Source organism: Paramisgurnus dabryanus, chromosome 1 (genome assembly GCF_030506205.2).
Source record: "Paramisgurnus dabryanus chromosome 1, PD_genome_1.1, whole genome shotgun sequence".
Taxonomy (NCBI): Eukaryota; Metazoa; Chordata; class Actinopteri; order Cypriniformes; family Cobitidae; genus Paramisgurnus; species Paramisgurnus dabryanus.
In genome coordinates, this window is record NC_133337.1 from 68,543,933 (window position 1) to 68,557,950 (window position 14,018).

The following is a 14,018-nucleotide window of genomic DNA, read 5'->3' on the forward strand; positions in this document are numbered from 1 at the left end:
TCTTTCTTGATGGAAGAGGAGTAACATGAGGACGATGAACCAGTACAAGCTATTGCATCATCACCGCCATCTCCAACACCTTCTAGTACATCAAATCCTCTGCCCATACACTCACATGACACAGTGTCACATGTCAGCACACAGGCTACTGTATGCATCCCATTGAGCTATGTAGAAAAGTCAAGTCAGGCAGGTGCGAATGCATTTACTTCATTCAGTTATGTCCCTCCTTATCAGATGCCATCAACATTACCCTCTCAAGACATGATTCCTGGCTTACTTCCCTCCATGAGCCCTGCTGCAGTTGTCGCTCTTCCACAGTTGTTACCAGCCCAGACAGCAGCTCCACCGGGGTCAGCTCAGATGACATTGTATAGCCCCCAAAACCTAAAATTCCAGACTTCACCAGTGACAGTGAAAGAGAATTTGTGAATATGAAGCTGGCATTTGACAATTTGCTTGAGCCTTACCCAGAACTAACAGAGAAGTATACATTTCATGGACTGTTAGAACACCTTAAATTGCCTGAAGCTCAGATGTTAGCGCAGTCTTGCCGACATCACCCATATCCGTATTCAGCAGCTATGCAAGCACTTCAATTACAGTACGGCCAGCCACATCAACGGGCACAAAGTGAGATTGCAGCCATCCTCACATCACCAGATGTCAAGCCCAATGATAGCTACAGCTTTCAGAGCGTTGCTTTGCGAGTTCATCTCCTAGTCAGCATGCTGCTGTCCCTAGAGGGACCTAGAGGGATGGAGTTAATTGTTGCTCCACGTAGACTGCCTACTTAGCAAGCTGTCAAAGTACCTACGAGATGGCTTCATTGAGTTCCATCAACAGCAGGGAAAGCTTAAATCTATTAGTCTCAACCCTATTGTCACGACTCGCTCACACAAAAAGTTAGATCCATAAGCAGTTTAATAAGGGTGATCCAAAAATCATAATCCGTACAAGCAAAGGTCAAAATCCATAGAAACAATCCAGAACATAAATACAAACATAGAAGGCGATGTAACTACAACAAGGAATCCACAACATAGACTGAACAGACAGGGCTTAAATACACAAACACTAACAATATGAGTGGGAACAGCTGAGTACAATGATCAATGCTGACAGAGGGGATTATGGGAGATGCAGTTCATGACACATGTGACAGTGACGACAAGAGACATCTGGTGGCTACTCAGGGAACAACACAAATACATAATTACAACCACAGAACACAGTTTGACACTGTGACACCTATAATCTACAGGACTTCGCTGGATGGCTGCAAGTTATGGCACAGCAGCAGAGACTTTCCATTTGATTAGTACAGCGTTAACAGCATGAGAGACTTCCTGGGGTCAGTAAAGAGAAACCCCCAGCTAAAACAAAGGGTTCGAGTCTTGTTGTTTTTAATGGTGCATCCCAAGCCGAGAATGCGCTATCTACTCGTCCCAAAGAGCTCAAATAGAAGAAACCATTCAAGGTACACTGCCTCTTTTGCAACAGTAAAGAGCACTACATTACTCGTTGTGATAACGTCAAAGAGCAATCGGTTGCTGACCTGCAGAAGTGGATTTCTGATGGATAGAGATGCTGGCGATGTGCACAATTACACGTGCCCGACATATGCAACCTCCAAAAGCCATGTTGTGACTGTGGTGGAATACATCTGCAGGTGCTTCATCGTATAGCGAGTAATGATCCAACAAACTGTACATCAAGCACATCAGAGATTTGCATTTACCTTAGCCCTGCTAGCGCGGAGCAGAGTTTCTCAAAGTGGTACCAGTGCTGCTACACAGTGGGTTCAGATCTGTGTGGACTTACGCTATACTGGATGATGGAGCACAGACAACCATGATCTTACCAATAGCTGTCCACAAGCTTCAGTTGGAGGGTGAACCTGAAACACTGGCTCTATGTACAGTAAGATCCGATGTCACTCACCATTCCAGGCTCAAGATTAACTTAGAAATTTCTCCTAAGAGTGAACCAGGGAGGCGCTTCCAGATACCTGGGGCCTTCACAGCTTCAGGTCTGGACTTAGTAGAGCAATAATATCCAGTGCAGAGATTTCAGAGACGGTACGCTCAAGCTTCCGTTACAGTCATTTTACAATGTGCGTCCATTGGTGCTGATCGGATCAGACCACGTCCATCTTATCACAGCAGATAGGCCTGTCTGTCGAGGATTTAGAGGTGGTCCAGTTGCAATGCACACAGCCCTGGGATGGGCCCAACAAGGGGCAGAGGACTGCACGCCAAGCCACGAATGCACGAGTGCAGCAGTGTCTTTTTGTTTCACCTGAATGTCCAAATGACTTGCTCTGTCGTAATGTTGAGAAGCTATGGCAACTTGACATCCTGTCATACCGGAATGAGAAACTGGTTGTTCGATCAAAGGAAGATCAAGAAGCAAATTAACTTCTCAAAAGCCGAACCAGAGGATTGAAGCTGAAGAAATCCAATGGTATGCCACCCCCCTCCTCTGCAGAACTGGGGCTCCAAAACTCATGAGTACAATTCAATTGGTTATGCCTAGTCTGAGGAGCACAGAGAGGAAACTTCAGAGAGACCCAGAGAAAGCTGTCGTCTACTCTGGTGAGATTAATAAGCTCATTAAAGCAGGTTATGTTACCATGCTCCAACCTGAAGAAGTTACCAAGTCAGAGGAGGCATGGTACATTCCCCACCACCTGTTGTGCCACAATGATAAACCAAGAGTGGTCTTCAATTGCTTGTTTAAGTATCAAGGTCTGTCTCTGAAAGATTCTGCCAGGGCCTGCTCTTGGCCCATCATTGTTGGGGGTCCTTTTGAGACTCAAACAACACCAGGTGCCTGTTAGTGCGGACATATAGTGCAGCTATAATCACCTGTGCTAGCGCGAGTGTTAGCGCGATTACACTGATAATTATACAGATGCAAAACTGGTGTAATGCCAGAAATAGTTACAGTGCACACAAAAATTCATCATTAAACATAGTATAATGATATGAACTTACTTTGTCATAAACTTTAAGTTACACTCAAGGATGCTGCACACGAGTGTAAAGTCTGTAAACTCTACGAAAACTCCAGCTAGTATGCTTTCGTAACAGAGAATACCTCACTTACACTAAAAACGTATCTGCTTTAAACTATGCACTGCGCATTTTCCGTAAGCCAACACATTAACGAGATAAATTACAAAAAAAAGAGATAAACCATAAAGAATTTGCAACATAGCAGCAGCGCGCATGAAGGCTTACAATGACTGTGATAGCCTCATTCATGGTGGTGAAGAAACACACATCCAAATCCCACCAGACCACCAAAACATTGTCAAAACTCCATTAAGTGTACAAGCCACACCGTTCTCGCCTTATTATGCAGCACAGGGAGCATTGTCAAATCAGTCAGAAGTCAATTTAGCTTGAGAAATTGCTTATTAATTCACTCTTAGTCGTCTACCCGTCCCAGAACCCAAAACATTCACTTGTGACCCCTTGAAGTTTATCGATTTGCAATTATCCTTCAATGCTTTAATTCATCAGAAGCCCCTTCCGGTCGCTGAAAAAATGCTCTATTTGAAGAGTTATCTTGCAAGAGAAGCACGCAAGGCTGTGGAGGAATTTTTCTATCAGAATGCAGATGATGCATATCGGGGCGCTTGGGCAGTCCTTCAAGATAGGTATAAGAATCCATTCATCGTTCAAAAGGCCTTTAGAGACAAACTTGCAAAGTGGCCGAAGATTTCTGCAAATGTCCCAATTGCACTTTTTTAAAGGATGTGCTTAGGCCATTCCCCATGTTAAGGGACTGAGAATTCTCGATGACTGTGAGGAGAATCACAAACTTCTTAAAAAGCTCCCTGAGTTGGTTCGTAAGTGGAGTCGTATTGTGGTGGAAGAGTTAGACCAAAGTGAAAATTATCCCAGCTTTGTGCACTTTACAGAGTTCATGGCAAGGGGATAGCATGCAACCCCATTGCTTCACCACTGCTGCTGAACATTAAAACTCAAGTGAAAGACTCTCCCACAGAGACAGTAGAACAGCCAAAGGCCCTGCTTAAGTTGTCAGGACAATGCTCATGGTAATGCTAAATGTCCAACCTTTGCTGCAAAGGCCATACATAGATGATAAAAGGGCATTAATTTATGAACATCACCTTTGCTTCGGTTGCCTAAGAAAGGGGCACATTCCAAAGAGTGCAAAAGGCGGCACACCTGCAGCACATGTGGTCGACTTCATCCTACATGCCTGCACAAAGAAGGAAGGAAAAACTCAAATGAAATAGTCGCAAACGACTCTGGAGCTGTAGAAAAACATGAATGAAGGAACACACAAGGTTACTGTAACGGTTCTGTTCTGTTATTCGAACTTTTAGTTTGTATTTGAGTTTGCACTTCCTGTTCTGTCTTGTAGTCTGTTTGTAGTTCTGTTTTCTCATTGATTCCCATGTTGGTTGTTTCCCCAGGTGTTTCCAGTCAGCCTTGTTTGTTGCCATGGACACTCACTCACTCACTCACTCACTCATTGCCTATTGTTTTTTTTGTCATAGTGTTTCATTGTTTCTGTTCTGTGATTGGTTGTTCACACATTTAAATACCTTGTTAGTTCAGCGCCCATTTGTCAGTCGATGTTAAGTGTTACTTCTGTGTAGTTGTGATATATTTTGTCCTGCCTTGTGTTCCTGTTTTACCATTGTAGTTAATAAAGATTTTAAAACTGCACGTGGATCCTTACCTTTGTCTTGCCTGCCTGAAATCATAACAGATCGACTGACCAAACAATGGATCCAGCAGATGCCCTTGTCCGTCTGAACCAAGGTAATCAGTCCCTCAAGGACCATATTCAGACATTTCTGGATATTTCCAACACCACAAACCTTCCGGAATTTCTTGATGATAGACTTTTTCTGTTATGGACTAAATCAACCTCTCAAAGACATTCTCACCCATAAAGGTCTTGAGGGTCATTTGAAAATGTTTTGGACTATGCCCTTTGTTTGAGCGGGTCCTTTTTACTGTGGGCCAGGTTAAGGAGGAGGCCTCACCTAGACATGTTTTGGGAGGGGGGAATGTGCACCAGGATCCCAAGGCCGGAGTTCCAGGCCGGCCACGGATGCCTGTGTGCACTACTCTTATGTTGGCTAGTCCAAGAATTATACCTGTATCTGTTCCTAAGATGGCTACCACCATATCTGCACCTGCTTTCAAGATGGCCGCTGCCATACCTGCACCTGTTCTCAAGAGGGCCATCATCAAGCCTGCACCTGTTCTCAAGATGGCTGCCACCACACCCGCGACAGTTCACAAGATGGCTGCCACCACGCCCGAGCCAGTTCAGAAGATGGCCGCCGCACCCAAATCAGTTCACAAGATGGCCGCCTCTACTGCGCTTCTGGTGAATTTCCAGACTAGACAGCTTGTCTCAAGTCTGGTGGACACTCCATTGGAGTCTGTGCGGTAGGCTGGTGTTCCCGGTTCAGTGGTGTCCAGCTCTGTGGTTTCTGTGGCACCTGAGGTATGTCCTTTATATTCTGTGCTTCCTGTATTTGCCATGGCTCTGTGGTGTGTGTGGTCTGCTTTCTGCTCTACTGTTTCTTCAGATGACTTTCAAACTTTTGAATCTCCTGAGCCACGTGAATCTCCTAAACCACATGAATCTCCTGAGCCACGTGAAATACCTATTTCAGTTGAAAGGTCAGAGTCCCTGGAGCTTCTTGTCTCGACCAAGTTAGCTGAGCCTAAGTTTCCTGACTGTTCTGTCCTGACCATAAGGCCGGTTCCTGAGTTTCCTGTAAAGGCCAAGATGGTTACTCCTGAGTTCCCTGTGTCCTGAAGGTCAGCCAATATGATCACCCCAAAGCTCCATGGCTGTGCACAACTCCCATAGACTCTCTGCTCTAACCAAAATAGCCACGCATGACTCCCAAAGTCCCTCTCCCCTCACAATTATGGCCAATTATGAACTCTCTACCTGGCCAAATATGGGTGTTCCTGAGATCCATGAACTCTCTGCCTGTCCCAAGAGGGCCTTCTCCGAGCTCCTTGAACTCTCTGCCTGGTCCAAGATGGCTGATTCTGATCTCCCGGAACTCTCTGTTATGTGCAAGATGGCCACTCCTGGACTAACCAATTTCTCTCCTTTTTTGGCCTTGTGTTTTGCTAACCTGGCTTTGCCAGCCTCTATCTTTCCTGTCTCTATTTACAGCCCCAGAGCACCTCCAGTACCACCATGGGTTGCAATTCCGCCCTGGCCTCTGGTCCCGCCACCAGCTCCGCCCTGGCCTCTGGTCCCGCTGACGGCTCCGCCCTGGCCTCTGGTCCTGCCGACGACTCCGCCCTGGCCTCTGGTCCCGCCGCCGGCTCCGTCCGTGGATCTGCCCTGGCTTCCTGCCCTGCCGGCTCTGCCCTGGTCCAATTGTAACAGTTACATCATTTGCCTTGGCACAACATCCCTCAGCCACCTCCAGCGTCACCCCAGTTCTCGTGTCTTCGACTATAGCACCAGAAAAGGAAATTCTCACTTATGCACTGCTTGACACATGGAGTGACTGTACTTTCATATTGGAGGATCTAGCTGCAGGACCCAGTGTGACCACGTTTTCAGTACAGCTCAAGTTAAGCACCATGACTGCTGCCAATACAGTAATAGCAAGTAAGACTGTTAGTGGTCTACAGGTTAGAGGAATGAACTCTTAACGTACATCACAGTAAAACAGGCTTATAATCGAGACTTCATTCCAGTTTAGAAGAACCAGCCCCCACAGCTCCTGAGAGAGAGAGACCATGTGGTAAACTTCATATCATGGGGTTGTTTTTGATTGCTCTCCCAAGTTTAATGGGATGTCCTTGAATGAAACACTACTAACTGGCCCTGATTTGATCAACACTTTGGTGGGAGTTCTTCTACGGTTTAGAAGAGAATCTGTGGCTGTGATCTGCGACATTGAAAAAGTGTTTCATCAGTTCTTTGTCTTACCTGAATGCTGTAGTTCCTTTGGTGGGAGGGAGTTCAGTTCAAAGCAGAACATTAAGAATATAGAATGACAGTTCACCTCTTTGGTGATGCCTCCTCCCCAGGGTGTGCCAATTTTGGACTCAGATACTTGGCACAGCAACTTAGGACAAACCAACCCCTAGCATCAGCCTTTGTAGAGAATAATTTCTATGTGGATGATGGATTAATCATTGTTTCCTCTGAGGAAGAACCTAAAGAGCTAATCATTGAGGCACAGCAACTTTGCAAAAGTCCAGGCTTGCGCTTACATAAGTCTAACTCAAACCGAAGAGAAGTCATTACCTGTGTAGCATCAGAAAGAGCAGCAACTACTGACCCTCTCACTCTCAGTCCAGGCAATCTACCAGAAGGACATGTACTTGGCATTCAAAGACCACCCTCTAACTCGACTTGGTATCCTGTCAGCTGTCGCCTCTCTCTATGATCCACTTGGGTTGGTGGCTCAATTCACCCTGCAATGGAAGTGTATCCTGCAAGAGTTGTATCACCGAGGTGTTGGATGGGATGATCCCATTCCTATAAACTTTCAGTCATGGTGTGTGAAGTGGAAGGATGATCTCAGAAGGTTAAAGGAGATCACTATACCCCGATGTAATGTCCCTAACAACTTCTGTAACATTGTCAGGATTGAACTACACCACTTTGCGGATGCCAGCAGTACAGGATATGGTGAATGTTCCTACCTAAGGTACAGAAACAAGAAAGGTGAGATCCATTGCAGTCTTGTAATGGCAAAGTCCAGAGTAGCATAAAAGATCTTAAGTATCTAGAGATTGGAACTCTCGATTGCTGTCACCGCACACAGAATGAGCGTCATATGTTGAAGATGGAACTTCAGATGAAAATTGATGAAGAATTTTTTTGGACAGACTCCCAGGTGGTGCTAGCATACATCTGCAACGAAGCACAAAGGTTTCATGTGTTTGTGGCCAACCGTGTCCAACTGATAAGAGGGAGTACAGATCCCAACCAATGGCACTATGATGAAACAACTGTAAGGAAGACAGAGTCAGAATCCCAGTGCAGAGGTACTTTTATTTGACAACAAAGAGAAGATGAAGGAGGCTGCCGCTGAAGAAAAGGGATAGAATATGTCCTGGCCTTGGACACTGGCACGGGGTACACAGGGGTAACTGAACCCCAATATGGGGCGAGACACGTAGGTTGTAGGATGGAGGATGGAGGGCGAACTCTCTCTACCGGGAGCACTGTGGAGATGCCAATCGGATTACTAAGCGACGGCAGAGGGGCACAGAAGGTGGAAAAACAGCAGTGCTGGTCAAAGACACCAGACGGGAACAGCAGATGCGATGGCAGTCTATGGGTACAGAGAGAGCACAGATGAGAGGGACCCGTGAAACGGGCATACCATCAGGGCACAACACTCCACCGCTGCTCGCTGTGCAGACCGAAGACAAATGGCAAAGGATCAGAGTCTCTTATAGTCCATAGGCAAATAGAAAATCCACAGCGAAGAGATGGCAACCCACAATCGAGGGAACAGCAGCTGAATATCTGTAAGTAGCGAAAAGCAGATAGCACAGACCAATATTAAAGTCAACAAGACAAGACACGATACGGCGACATACATCATAAGACGGACTCGCAAACACTGAGGGGAAAGGAGAGAACTTATACTAATGCTGAATGGGAAATAAACAAGCTTCAGGTGAGGATGACGCAGTGAGGAAATCACGGTGAGCAGGAACACCTGTGCGAGGCGCGCATGTGAATCTGTCAAACAAACACAAAACAACAAAGGAAAAACAGAGCACACAGCAAACCGGTAAGACCGAAATCATGACACAACACAAATGTGTGTCAATTGACGAATGTAAGAGAGCTGCTGAGGTTGTGATGAAGCTGATCCAACAACAAGCCTTTTCTGAGATGAAGGTACTCCAAACAAGTCACAAGGGCAACTGTCTCCCCAGTTCAAGTCCTTTTTTTGTTTGGACCCCATGCTAGAGAAAGGACTGCTTTGTGTTTGTGGGAGAATGAAAAAGTCAATCCTTAGTGAAGAATTAAAGCACCCCATTATCCTCCCAAGGGACAGCCACATCACTGAGTTGGTTATGGGTCATTACCATGCCCAGATCTGTCATCAGATATGGAATCAAACATTGATAGAGCTACGAGCCAATGGTTTTTGGATCCTTGGTGGTAGTAAGACTATTGCCAAGTTTGTTCACAGATGCATAAAATGGCAAAAGCTTAGACGAACTACAGAGGAGCAAAAAATGTCTGACCTTCCAAAAGAACGCTGTCAAGCTTCAGACCCCTTTACTTTCTGTGGGATAGACTGCTTCGGCCCATTCGTCGTTAAGAAAGGTCGCAAGGATTAAAAGTGATATGGGCTTATCTTCACATGTTTGTATTCACAAGCAGTTCACATTGAAATGCTTGAAGATATGTCTACGGACTGTCTTATCAATGCCATAAGATGCTTGTCAGTCTGAGAGAAGCAGTCAGTGAAGTCCATTTTGACCAAGGCACAAATTTTGTCGGAGCTAGAAATAAGCTCAAGGAAGCCCTTAAGCAATGTGATACAAAGGCACTGGAAGCCTTCCTGGCAGATAAACAATGTGAGTTCAACTTCAATGTGCCTTCCGCCAGTCATGCAGGAGGTGTCTGGGAGCGACAAATCCGAACCATTCAGAATGTGTTGAATGCTACTGTTGCTCAGTGCCCAGGTAGACTAGATCAGTGGTTTTCAACTCCAGTCCTCGGGCCCCCCCTCCCAGAAAATTTTAGATGTCTCCTTATATGAAACACCTGAATCCACTCATCCGGCTCCTGACAGAATGTTTGAAACGTTCCTTAATTAACACACTAACAATCTGATGAACTGAATCAGGTGTTTTATTTATGGAGACATCTAAAATGTTCTGGAAAGGGGGGGCCCGAGAACTGGAGTTGAAAACCACTGGACTAGATGACTCTTCTCTTAGAACACTATTCTATGAAGCAATGGCCATTGTCAACAGTTTTCCATTAAACGTGGAAGGAATCAATGACCCTCACTCATTAGAGCACTTGACTCAAATTATCTCGTTTTGATGAAAAAAATTTGTCTAACTACTGGAAACTAACAAAAACCACTTGCATCAGACTTGTTTAGGTTATCTTTCATTTCATTGCATGTGGAATGTTTCTGTTTTTTGTGTACTAATGTGGCCAAGAAATCATGACCGATTCATTTTTCATTTTCATGTTTACCTTATTCATCAGAACATGATTTGTTGGGAGTGTAAGTGACCATAGGTTAAGAGACTTTTATTTTAAATTACACAGGACATGGATAAAACAAGAGCCACAGATTTTTCTCTCTTTCGTAAATATACACCACGTGTATAACAGTATATAAAGTCAACATTTTTGCACTGTTTACTTTAAGCTTATGTACACATCTTCGTTTCGGTTTACATATTGAACGTATATGTTCATGTTAAGTCTGTTTGTGAACTACCTGCAAGGTGCTAACGGACAGCTAAATGAACTGCTAGTTTGCACCCTTTGAAGAAGTGGAGCAAGGTATGAAATACAAAAGTAAATTATAATGCTCAGTTATCCAAGAGAATTTTGTAATGTAAAGTGTTAAATGGTCTTTACAATGTTTTTTTGGGTTTTGAGTTAGTCAACACGAGTCAGCAACTTGTGAAATTAATGTGAACATTGACTTTATTGTATAAATGAAGCATATTCTTCATTTATCATTTGAGTATCCAGTTAATATTTGCAAAAAACTATGCAATTTATTTGTATTTTATTAACTTGCTCTTATGTGTATCATACTTTAGATTCACGGTGCTGGAAGAGCGGGAATAAATGTTATTGCACCCGTTTTCGAGCACCCATTCCAACGGCTGCTACACTACACATTTTGAATATTTTCTTTATCTGACCCATCATTGAATGAGTTGAATTAGGTGTGTTTCATTAGAGAGACGTCCAAAATGTGTATGGTTGGTGTGCCTCCAGAAACAAGGTTGGGAAACACTGATCTAGTGTATTCTACGAGGGAGAGTAAAACTTCATGAGAAAAACACACTGTGTCTCTGGAACTCTTTCTGATTATGAAACAGATCAATTACAGCTGTTGTGTTCTGCATCAACACATCACACTGGCATAGTCAGCCTATGACAGAGGCTCTATGTAGCTATGGGATCAATGCAGAAATCATTATTTAAAATGACTTGAACGGCTTAAAGGGCGTTTTACACTGGACACGACATTGGCTGCCGCTTTTCTCATATAGTGAAAGTGTTTTGTGCAGGAGTTGCTGGCGTTGCAATGGCGGGGCAGATATTGACATGGTTACAGTCAGCAATGTCACATTTGTTTTCTAAAAACTATATGAAGCATAATGAAAATTCTGTAATTTTGTCATTAATTGATGTCTTTAATTATTAACTATTAATTTTTCATCTGGCCTGAAGAAATGTTATTTTAATTGCCCAAATTGCCATCCCCTTATAATGTTCCATGCTCTTGATTTTTTATTTTATATCTCTCTATTCGATTTTTTATGTGTCATATAGCTCCGGGAATTAAAAGACAAAACAACACTATGGGCTCAGTAAAATGTTCTATCATTTTTTGTTAATAATCTGTTTACTGACTGGTTAAAGTTTACGTGCTGCCGATGCAGTGGTTCTCAAACTTTTTCGGTGTGTGGCCCCCCTTGTATATGGTGTATCCCTACGTAGCCCCCCTCCAAAATAAATTTATAACAAAACATTCCAAAACTTAATATTTGAATTAAACAAAAATTATACAATTCTACAATAGAGTGATGTTGGTCAGTAGCCTTATTTTTCTGAAATTTAATTACACCGAATTTATGATAAATTAATTTATTTTATAAAATGTCATAAAACTGTGGCCCCTCTCTCTGGCACCATCTCAGCACGGTGCCCAGTTTGAAAACCACTGCTTCAGAGAGCATGCCACAATACTGCACACTGTAGATGAACATAATTCATGTTTCATGTAATTGTCACGGCTAGTCCGTGTCATATTTTGTGTATTGCACTGATCCGTCTCACCTGGACACTCATTGACTCATTACGCCAATACACTACACCTGTCTTGTGTTTAATTGTCTTTGTATTTATATGCCTTGTTTCTGTCACACTGGTTGCCGGATTATTGTCATTACAACCCTGTCTGTTCCCTGTGTTGGATGTTACTGTTTTCCTGTATTCACCTTGTCAGCCCTCGTGTTTTTATTATTAAATGTTATTTATTTTTAACTTTGCGTTTGCGTCCTGTCACTCCTACCCAGTCATGACAGAATAATCCGGCCAAACTGGACGCAGCAAGTTCACGGAGGGCGGCTCCCCCAGGAGTTTCGTCGAGGGGGAGTAGTGACATCGGGGTTCATTCCCCATCAGCCCCGATGTCTCTTGGGGACCACCGTGAGCGATCGCTCGCTCCTGCGGGAGGAGGATCGGCCCAGGCGGTCCCCCAACGGTTGAGTCGTCGTCGACGGTCCCTCGGAGGACCACCGTCCCGCTTGTAGGGGGATCCGGAACGGACCACGCCCGATCATTTCCCCGGGGTGGCTACCGAGTGAGGGTCTCCATTTCCACAAGGGGACGGGAGATGACTTCTGGGGGGCACCTCATCGTCGACGATTCCCAGAAGGGGGGTAATTCGTCTGCCTCGGTTCTCGGAGCGATCGCTCCGGTTCTCCTGGCGCAGTCCGGCCCACCGTCCTGTTGGTTTCGTCCCGGCGGCTGCCGGCTTCGCCAGGGTCCCCAAGCCCTCCACCCCTCTCTTGGACTCTCGCTACCAGACTTTGTTTTTGTTTTGTGTTTATGTGAGTGTCTGGTAGCCACTCGTAGAGGGAGGGGTTATGTCACGGCTAGTCCGTGTCATGTTTTGTGTATTGCACTGATCCGTCTCACCTGGACACTCATTGACTCATTACGCCAATACACTACACCTGTCTTGTGTTTAATTGTCTTTGTATTTATATGCCTTGTTTCTGTCACACTGGTTGCCGGATTATTGTCATTACAACCCTGTCTGTTCCCTGTGTTGGATGTTACTGTTTTCCTGTATTCACCTTGTCAGCCCTCGTGTTTTTATTATTAAATGTTATTTATTTTTAACTTTGCGTTTGCGTCCTGTCACTCCTACCCAGTCATGACAGTAATTAATATCACCTTAAATATACGTGTAACCCATCTTTATACTGAAAATAGCCATTTTACAGTAACTAACTACTAGTTACTACTAGTAACCAATTGCTAAGTTTTAAAAGAGCCATTGGTTTAGTAGCACCCATGAGGCCTTACAATGCTGCATCTTTTGCAAGTCACTTTGTTAAGCAGAGCAGTTGTAAGCTGAATTTAACCAATGAAAACGCACATACTCACTGGCATAAAAACATGCGCAGGGGCAGTTTTGTTAGTGAATGGATTCATGAAGAGCCCCTTAAAAGGGTGAAGAAACCACAATACATTTACAGAGCCTTTCTCATCTCCCCACATCAGCATGCACTTTTCTCCTGGAGCCTAGATGGAGACAAGACATGAATCACAACAAACTAAAGACAGCTTGGAGAATTAACAAGCCTAACGTAATTTCCAGGGTACCAAATGTCACTGGCCTACCTCTTTGTCATACCAATAACACAGAGCAGTTGCGACATGACTCAATCCTGTAGAAACATAGAGGAAATCAACAAAACCGTAAAGCGAACTTTTACATCTGTCAGTTATGTTTATTGGCTTATACCAAATAAATGAAACTCCTCAAAACAGTTAGTGGTTGTAACGTCAAAGAAGTGAATTCCCCTGCTCATTGTTGCCACTGCGATCTTGTGGACATTTGCCATGTAGACACCATCTGTGGTACAACACTGAAATCTACCCAATTCTTTGTTTTCAGAGGAATCAGCACACATCTGCAGAAATTAAAGAGAAGTTTTGGAAATATGAACCCTTAGATAAGTCTCAGACTCATTTTATTTTAAGTGTAAAGCAAAGAAATTAATTAATGGGTT

The 14,018-nt window shown here is 44.1% G+C and overlaps 1 protein-coding gene across 1 annotated transcript in view; it reads right to left on the bottom strand.

Moving 5' to 3' along the window:
- Positions 1-14,018, bottom strand: part of LOC135739256 (cilia- and flagella-associated protein 337) — a 43,119-nt gene that overhangs the window by 23,311 nt on the left and 5,790 nt on the right. Inside the window, exons 5-7 of the mRNA XM_073814772.1 lie at positions 13,751-13,919; positions 13,627-13,673; positions 13,390-13,527 (exon numbers count right to left, since the gene is read on the bottom strand). Coding sequence (XP_073670873.1) covers positions 13,390-13,527; positions 13,627-13,673; positions 13,751-13,919 — 354 coding nt within the window. The remainder of the gene's footprint in view (positions 1-13,389; positions 13,528-13,626; positions 13,674-13,750; positions 13,920-14,018) is intronic.